This window comes from Pyxicephalus adspersus, chromosome 12 (genome assembly GCF_032062135.1).
Source record: "Pyxicephalus adspersus chromosome 12, UCB_Pads_2.0, whole genome shotgun sequence".
NCBI lineage: Eukaryota > Metazoa > Chordata > Amphibia > Anura > Pyxicephalidae > Pyxicephalus > Pyxicephalus adspersus.
Genome location: NC_092869.1, coordinates 43,373,768 through 43,383,344, shown reverse-complemented (window position 1 = coordinate 43,383,344; position 9,577 = coordinate 43,373,768). Strand labels below are relative to the sequence as shown.

The window sequence follows — 9,577 nt, the reverse complement described above, 5'->3', positions numbered from 1 at the left end:
GGCTTACTTAATGGGGATGTCCTAAAATCGGGGAAACACGGTAGATTGTAAGCTCTTCGGGGCACGGTCCTCTCCCCCTTATCACTGTCTGTATTAGTCTGTCATTTGCAATTCCTATTTAATGTACAGCCCTGCGTAAAATGTTGGCGATATATAAATCCTGTTTATTATTAATAATAATAATAATAATAATAATGAAAGGTCAGAAGCTGCCATAATTAAAGGGGTTACTGGATTCCTATGGTAACAACTGGGAATGCTGATTTTGTCATGCGTTGTCCTGCCCACTTTTTGACCACCAGGTCAAAGCTTCAGCCCACCCAGCATAAAAAAAAGTTCTGCAACACTGCAATGATTGTATAGAAGTATCGTACAGCAATCAGATTGTGTAACTTCCAATTAAAGATTTACAGTTGTAAAGCCTCCACCCACCTTATCCCAAGAATCACCTCAATCCCACTTGTAGGACCTGACACCCTGAGAACATGTGGAGGACAGATCAGGTGCAGAATATACCCATGCCTGTGTTGGTTACCCATGGCCAGCACTACGGCTGGATGTGTGCAATATGTCTGCATTGTTGTACATTGTGGAAGGGCATACTGGAGGTACTGGGAGCTTGCTAAAAAGAGTAAACAGCGGAGTGAGCAGAGCCATAACTTCAGTAAGGAGGGGAAGCTCCATTAGCAAGTTTGAGGCATATTGGTAACCAAGCAATACTCCTTAGCTGCCAGACAAGCCAAATGCCCTTTGTAATCAATACACAGATCTTAGCTTGTTGACATTTCTAACAGTCACTGACCTCATTTTCTTGGTCCAGTTGGTGAAGGCACAGCAGTGGCTGGGATAAAACAACTCCGCTCTCTCCAATTGGACGAAGGTGTTTAGAGGGGGGAGTTTCTTCAGGTACCAGGTACTCCTGGCCATCAGGTGCTTCAGGTTCTCCAGCCCTTTGGAGGGGAGGGAGGACACGGCAGTTCTTGAGATGTCCCTAGGCAACATAAAAACACAGACTCATGATCACAATCTTCAGTCCATCCAATGATTGTAATATATTTATAGGATTGGCAGTATTTTAATTATAGTAGAATTATGGAAATAACTATACACAGCAAAGTCACGTTCAGCCACAGAATGAGTATAAAAGTCTGTCCCCGTGCCAGCATGGTTCATAGAAGGAGCTTTGCTCATTGTGGAAGTAGTGGTCTCCCTGCAAAGGTCTGACACTCCCAATGCTGAATCAGGCCTTTAGCTCTGTAATCAGCAAATCACATGCATCCAACTAGTTAGAGAATTGTAGCTCCGACTCCTCAGGGGTGTATCTGACCTCAAATTGATCTCTGCTTCTGTTTCTGCATTCTGTATATTTTAGCATGCATTTTACAAAACTTCCAACCAGTCTGAGCTCTCTCTCATTCCTTCAGTTACAAGCTGTTTGTGTGTTTCTTTCCATAAATTGCCCACTTGTAATCCATCCACAGCATTTCAAGGGGGCTTTAACGAGGCCAGCCCATTGCCAGCTAATTCTGTTTCCTTTTTTAGATCCATTTCCCGTTTAAATTCAGTGTTTGGATAGATGACATCACATTCTTATCTGAAGCAGAAAAGCAACATCAAAACAGCATTTGTTTTGTATAGTTGCTCAGCGGGCAGCACAATCGCCTTAAAGAACCAGAGTTTCAGGTTTGAATCTCAGACAATATCAGCATGGAGTTTGTATGATTGTAAATGTCAGGTGTGAGTGGAAAGATGGAGTTATGACAATAAATAGAAATGAAGCCTGAGGCAGGAGAAATTATTATAGGACAAAAAGAAAATCATGTGTCTGACATCAGGGAATTCCAGAAAAAAATAATTTACACAATAATCTTACTTACAGCGTGGTCGGTCCACTCAGAACACCCGTGAAGACCTCTTCATGGAGTCCACCCAGCTGCTGATTATTGTGCAAGTCCCTAGAAGATGAAGAGAAGAAAAACCTATTAGTTCTTGGAGCTGATGGTTTGTTGCGGTTAAGGGCCTGGCTTTGCGAGCGGGACAAGCACCAGGCTGGGTGTTACCCTTGGCTGCTGCTTCTCTGAACTTGTTCAAACATATGGAAGCATGTCTTGGTTTTGCAGAAGCTCAATCCAGATATGGACCAGGCTCAGGTCATGTGTGTGGTCATCAGATGGACCTTGTGACTTGCTGCAGGAACTACGGCCACCTTTCACGTTTCTAACCTGACACATAACAAAGGTGATCTGGTATGGAAGGGGTTACCCATCTCGCAGACTACAACTGCTGCAGCGTGGGAAGAAGGAAACTCGAAGAAACCCCAGAACCCTGGCAAGTGGAGGCCTCAATCCTTTCCTACATTTTTAACAAGCCACCTACACCCTCTCTGCTTCCTGGCTTTGACTCTCCAAGAGTCTGCAAAATTCCAAATGTTCTCCGGCTAAGAAAACAAAACATTTCAGAGCTCACATTATGGAGAATGGATCTCGATGGGGACTGTTTGGGTCTGCAGAAGGAAAATACTAATTAGTTATAGTCAGATCACATTGTGTAAGATGGGAGCAATGAAGCCCATTAGGACAGGCTGGAGGGGGTCACCAAAGGTCATTAACATGAAATACATACCGAGGAGAATCATTAGAAGTAATGGTGACACAGAGTTTTCATTTAATTAAATATGAGCAAATTTCAGAAACCATCTCAGTTAAGTCAATAGTGATGGCCTTTGGTGGCTCTTGGAGCACAATGGGCTTTATAATACTCCTGGGGGTCATAGAAGCTCCTTCCATGGCTCCTAAACAATACTCGGTATGGAAACAATACCAGTATTCTCTCCAGCTGGGTGGGAAGATACCGTAGGCTGGTGGCTGCTCCTTTATTGTGACCCAACTTTTCAGTAACTACCCAAAAATAGCCGGGTGGTTACTGAAAAGGCTGGGTGGTGCTCCCAGCTAAAAGTGCTGTTGAGAACATTGAATACTCTAATAACAAATTCATCAACATAGCAATACATATGAGTATTATGAGGGGTTCTATTAGCTTTTTTTCTACTCCATAAAATAAAGAACATTTCCATTTTGTCTGTGTGAGAGATTTGGGATTTTGGCTCTATATAAACTTTAATTCTTTGGGTGTCCTTGGAAGCAGAAATTTACACAGCGTGGAAACCAGTCCAGAGGCTCTTGAGGTTAAAGCCTCTTCAGTCCTCTCAATGTGTAAGTAAGAATTTATTGAAGGGTAGAAAAGGATAAAGTTCCTGTGGCCGATGCACGCGGAGTACCGCCATGATGCCACCATGATGCCGGAGCTTAGCTGCTGTCAGGGATTATGTGTGCAGGTTGTGGATATTCTCCTAAGAAATGGTGAAGGGCACAGCACCTTAACAATAATATACTGCTGGCAATAGCAGGTAATCAGGATAATAAGGGATGTTTTATCTCAGGAATACAGAGAGCTCTACGCGGAGGGGTCGTCTTGTGGTCTCTATGGGAAGGGTGGAGGACCTGCTTCTTACAAGGATATCCAATGACATTTTTAATTTTCCTGCCGAGCTCTGCAGGGCTTTTTGCTTTCCTCCAGGCAGCACATCACACAAAATCTAAGGATGGAAAGAGGATCTGGCTGAGTTCTACTAGGAGGAGGAGGCCTGGCAGAGACAATGCTCCACAAACCGCCTCTGGCAGAGCCTGGATAGGACATGCTGAGAGTTGTAGTTCTAGTCACAGCAATCTATTGATAAATGGGCAAAATACAAATCTTTGTTTTGATTTTAAACTTTTCCCTTAATAATAAAATGCCAAAGTGCTTGTTTTCCTGTATTTTACTACTTTTTCTTACCACTACAAAATTAATTTCAGGTTTTAAAGTGGACCTGTCTGAAACTTTACAAGTGTACATAGATAGATTCCTGACAGGTCACAATATACAGGAACAAAATCATTTTCATCACATTTTATCCATTAAAAAAGATCTATTTTCTTGATACATTGACTTTGCCTATGCTCAGATGATGTCATCAGAGGAAGGATCTCTTCTGTAAGGTCCTAAGACCAATTGACCTACTGTTTTTGGGATGTGCCACCTCCTAGATTGTAAGCACTTCGGGGCAGGGTCCTCTCCTCCAGTGTCACTGTCTGTATCTGTCTGTCATTTGCAACCCATATTTAACGTACAGTGATGCGTAATATGTTGACGCTATATAAATCCTGTTTTATAATATTAAAAATAATGTAGGAGTAAACTGGAGTGCCTGAAGGTTTACACAGGGATAATACAAACTCCATTAAGATAATGCCCTGGCTGAGATTTGAACCTGTGGCCTCAGTGCATCTTCATGACATTGGTGTGAGATCTGGTCTTTTTTGGCTACCCTTGGCCCTCCATGTTCCCGAGCAGTATATTGTCACCTGTTCCAAAGTAGTATAATGTCACCGAGTGACGGATGTCTCGATCTCCTGCAGGTGTTAGGTTAATTTACCTCTCCCCATCTGACCTTCGCTCGCTGCGCTTCTATCCTGCTGTTTGTTTAATACTCCTGCGGTGGGATGGTCTCGGGTCAAAGCAGGTATTAAGCTGTCGACATTTTACACGGAGACACGAGAAGCGCTTATTATCCAGATAATCTCTCCGCTCACCACCCGTGCACACACAGAGATTAGCGCAAATCTAAGCGCTGGGTCTAGCTCAGTGGACTTCTGTACACACAGCGCTTTTAGCAGCAATTATGTCGGGACAAAATAACAGCCGTGTTTATACGCAGCGTACGAGACGTGGGTTTTCGGTTTCCATATATACACAGCCGGGTTTCACACTCAGCTTGTTTTGACACGTTAGTACATAACATCTGCAGACTGAGCTGGAACAAATTGCCTGGCAGCAGATGGTAACGCCGCTGCCAACTTAACAATACCATGAACGCCACCCTGGAATTATCAACCATGCATATTGGGGAAACCTGACTTAGGCGATGTATGCGACAGTGTGCAAACAATCTTCCAAAAAATTAGGAACATGTCATATAAAACATGAAGTCATACAATGATACCGCATAGGAGGAGATACATGTATGTATTATGCATAAGCATCCATCCATCAATGAAAAATTCCACCTCTACAGACTGATATTGATTGGACAAGATTGCACATTTCTTTAGATATCTATGGGTAGCGGCCATACAAAGTGCAATGTGCAGCTTGCAATCTCACAAACAGGTCTGTGTGGTTGTTTTACATTTTTTGTTTTAGGTTGCTGATATTTGTGTTTTACATTTTGTAAAATACAAAATACAGAAGGGCTGTTCTGGGCCCATTGCACCCTTACATACACTTTCATTCATTTTGATGCATTTTTCTACAATAGCGAAATTCAGACAAAACCATGAGGCATTCACTGAAATTTTGGGTAAATGAAAACTCAGTCCCTCAACAAAACAACTGTCCACCAACACGTTATATGTCGGAAAAAGAGATCTGGGTAAGTTGCCTTCTTTCCTTTTATCATCAATAATTATGTGTATGACCAGCACCGTCGCCCCTCTTTACAGATAGAAAATCTTATGGCAGCCTCCAGTAACACAAAACTCTCCTGATGATGCTGAAATTTCCCAATGTTCCAGTGTCTGAAGTTTCTCAAATTTCTTTCTTTGTTGCTTAGTTTAAGGTCTACCTTGCAGAACCTTAGTGATGATCCTTCCCCATTGTCCCATGACTCTTTAACAAGATGTAAACTTTTAAGGCTTCAGCAAATAAGTCATTCCATGTAGTTTAGGTGTTTCAGAAGATTTCCTAAACCTGGCTGACCTTCTTGTCTTCCATTGGGGTTGGAGGCTTCCATCAAATTTTCCTTTTTGATTTGACCTCACACTACAAAGAAAACAGTCATTATACTTCTACAAATAGTTTGTACACCCCTTGCATCTTGACTTCTTATACATGGGGCAACTAAAATGAAATGAAAATTTCAATCTATTAACTGAGTGGTTAAACAACTTATTTTAGTGAGAACCACAAAATAAAAACTCGAAAAATAGAGCGTTACGTTTACGATGCTGAAACATCTCCTTGGTTTTGTCTTACTTTCTTAATGTAGTTACCAAACATCACATCCTAATATAATTCTACAAATGATATTTTTGCACCCAGCACCTCCATTTCATATCCATGGGCAGATCATTCCATTTTTTTGATCCAGGTGGCCATACAACATACTAACGAGGCCACATAATGGGCAGAACCCCTCGAGCTGCTCCTGTAGCTGGTTATGGGTGGATTCTCTTTGCTGCCATTCATTATACAGGAATTTGGTACGTCCGTTTAATTTATTCACGTTGGTCTGCTCTGGGAGTTCTGCACCTCCTAGCTCAGCAGAGGAGCCTAATCCTCACCATATTCGAGTTATGGAATCGCGGTAACTCCCAGGCTCCACCAATTTTTGGATTTTTACCTTTTATTGCCTTTTTCTCATTTTCACATAAATTCACACAGTGAATTGTGCCAGGTCCTGGCAGCCATCTGATGTGAATCGTGCAGAAACGTGAACCAATCCAGAAACATTCACCGCGTTCTGCCCGCCAAGGTTTCCATCACAGAGTTTTGTTGTGCGCGATATTTCAAGGCTCGCGTGTTGGATCAGAGCACCCCGTCCAGAGATGTTATTAATCACTCGAATGCTCTGTATGTAACGCCCGTTGGCGTCTCTTTATGCACCAACACACACATGCTTCTTGTCTCATGTATCATGTGTGCCCAGGATGCATTGTGCAGTCCAACATGCGATATATGCAACAGTAAATTTCAGGAAATCATTCTGTTTCTGTGAACTCATCATGTGATTATTATTATTATACAGTAATTATATAGTACTTGCAGAAAATATGATTTATAAAAAGAAAAGTAATGAAGCCCCTGTACCTATGGATGCTACTCTGCATTGGAAGACATGTTTGTTTAATTTACACCTTATTGGCACCAAAGAAGTAGTAACAGCATGGGTACGGGTAAGGGTACTGTCAGGAATTGTCAGGTCAGCAATGATAACCCCCATCAGGGCCAGCAGTAACCCCCAGCAGGTGTGAGGAATGACCCCAGCCCGGCTCTATCTATAAGACAAGACATTATACCTTCTGTGGTGTCTGCCAGCTCTGCTTCCCCTAGCTTCATGTGTTTGGATGGGGGCTGTCACCATTCCTGGCTGTGGCCAACCACATTTTCCCTGAGGTTGTTGAGTGATGTTTCCGCTTTTGTCCTACACAATTCCTGTGTTTTGATCAATTATTATCCATGCATGGAGGGGGCATAGATAGCAATAGGTACCTGGGCAGGGGCTGTATGTAAATGACAGGAGAGGGAGGGGGTTTAGGCTCTACTAATCCTCCATAAACACCCCAAAGGGGTACCTACAGCCAGCCCTGGATTGGATGTGGGAAGGGAAGGGGGTGAGGGGAACACAGATGTACAGATCTTTACATATGACTGCCTGTTTCTGCCCTCCTACTACAGAAATACCACCACATGCATGGTAAGGGTTTCTAAGAGGGTGACTGGCACCTGACGGTACATCTGCTGGTATTGGTGACACTTTTTTTCACTGTCTGTCCCATTACTGATTGTCTTGCTCCTGCCCCATCTGCCCCCTCCCTTTTTGCACAGAGTGTGATGAGCAGAATTTCAGGGTACTCACACAGATGTCAGGTTGGTGCCATTAAATGCAAATTTCTTCAGCTCTGTAAATCCATTGTTGTAGAGTTTTCTGAAATCAGAGAAGGATTTGATTATTCTGATATTCCTTACATTGCATGGGGACAGGTAGGGAATGGTAATATGATGCCCCCCTCCCAAGAGTCTGTGGCCCTCCTAGTACCCATTAGCCAGGTGAGGAGTGACTCTGTGTATGAGCCCCCCCCCATATACTTAAGACACATGTGATCAGCTTGTGATCAGCCTGAGGCCACGTTATCACAGTGATGCCATGGCACCAGTCAATGAATAAGGGTCATCTGACTCCTGGATTGTAAGCTCTTCTGGGCAGGGTCCTCTCCTCCTCCTGTGTCACTGTCTGTCACACACACACAGGGGCCCCAAGTAATTTCTGCACAAGGGCCCTTTGTTGGCTCTGTCCACCACTACACAAGAGATCCACCCAGATCTATAAACCGCTCAGCGCCCCATTAGTGCTTGACACTCACATAGTCAGGAAGCCGTTGCCCAGTCCCTGAAACGCGTTGGCTGGCACAGACTCCATATTGGGATTGTCCGCGATCTCCCTGTAATGAAAAAGAGAAGGTTCAACGCCCAGTATTTGTGATGTGATACACGTGTGTGAGTCAGAAATCTGGTGTCACTGTGTACAATGGTGTACCCCAACAATGTGCAGTGCCAGATGTGAACCAAATGCTGCCGGTATTGGGGGCCCTCAGATGGCAATCTTTGTGTATTGAGGACAATCACATGGGGACTCCATCTCTGCAATACCCAGCGATTATTAATATTCACTTACACAAAGACCCCAGCGGCCAAAGACTGAACCCTGGAGAAATCCGGGAAGTGGCAGAGACCGGTGTTCAATATGACCCTGAAAAATAAAAACAGAACCAGTCACAGAACTGGCAAAACGAGAACCTCCCCGACTATCCCATTGTGCCCTATAGGGGGCTCCAACTATCTCTGCATTGATACCCCTGATGTGGCCAATATGAGGAGCTCCCACCATCCCTGCAGGTCTTTTAGGAGTGACACTCACAGGTAGTTGAGCAACGGAAGGTTCTGGAAGGCAGGCGCTTCGATATATTTTAGGTTCATCAGGCTCCTCATTTCTCTGTAACAAAAAAATTTTTGTGAGGATCCTAAACTTCAACATTCTCCATTTCTAAAATCAGAAGCCAAGATCTGCCAAGAAATCATTTCAAATCTGCAGCATTCATCAAAACAATCCCGGGTGATCCTGCCATGAAGAGCCTTGTTCAGACACTTCCTGGTATAGGGTGACAACACTCTGTCCCTGTCTCACATTTGTGCTCCTGTGTTGTCAACCTGTTACATGGGCCTCTGGGAGCGTTGTCACCCTACAACAGGAGGTGTGTTAATGGCAGGATCACCGGGGGAGAATAAAAGGCAAACAATGCAGCCGCCATCCAGAAGTGCATTTATGTGGCTGGACGCAGGGTTAGTACATATACAATGGCTGTCTGTGATCTCCATGAAAGGTTAATAATCAGGGGGCGCGATGTTGGGGAGGGGCCCCTAATGCGCCCCATCTGTGTTTACACCTGGCATGGACGGCTCTGTTATCACCACAATGATGTCACTGGGCGTGTCACCATGCAGAATCTGGCTGACCCCGGCTCAGTCTGAGGGTGACGACACATTCCGGGCTGAACACACAACACGCGTGATGAGTCTGTCCCGTGTTCAGAGACATCTGTGTCCACTTATTCCACGTGACCCAGCCGTGACCTTGCACAATTCATTAATTACCCCCTGGGGCAACAATACAGAGTGCAATGACATGTGACACATAAAGAGGGGTTCCACCCACAAACTTACATTGCTGGAGGGCCTTCCATTCCTTGCATTATGAGTCCCC

The 9,577-nt window shown here is 44.0% G+C and overlaps 1 protein-coding gene across 2 annotated transcripts in view; it reads right to left on the bottom strand.

The window, feature by feature from the left end:
- Nucleotides 1-9,577, bottom strand: part of TSHR (thyroid stimulating hormone receptor) — a 24,986-nt gene that overhangs the window by 4,882 nt on the left and 10,527 nt on the right. For both annotated transcript variants that reach the window (XM_072428169.1, XM_072428171.1), the window contains 6 exons: nucleotides 8,735-8,809; nucleotides 8,492-8,566; nucleotides 8,181-8,258; nucleotides 7,676-7,744; nucleotides 1,878-1,955; nucleotides 803-991 (listed from right to left, as the gene is read on the bottom strand). In XM_072428169.1, the coding sequence (XP_072284270.1) occupies nucleotides 803-991; nucleotides 1,878-1,955; nucleotides 7,676-7,744; nucleotides 8,181-8,258; nucleotides 8,492-8,566; nucleotides 8,735-8,809 (564 nt within the window). The remainder of the gene's footprint in view (nucleotides 1-802; nucleotides 992-1,877; nucleotides 1,956-7,675; nucleotides 7,745-8,180; nucleotides 8,259-8,491; nucleotides 8,567-8,734; nucleotides 8,810-9,577) is intronic.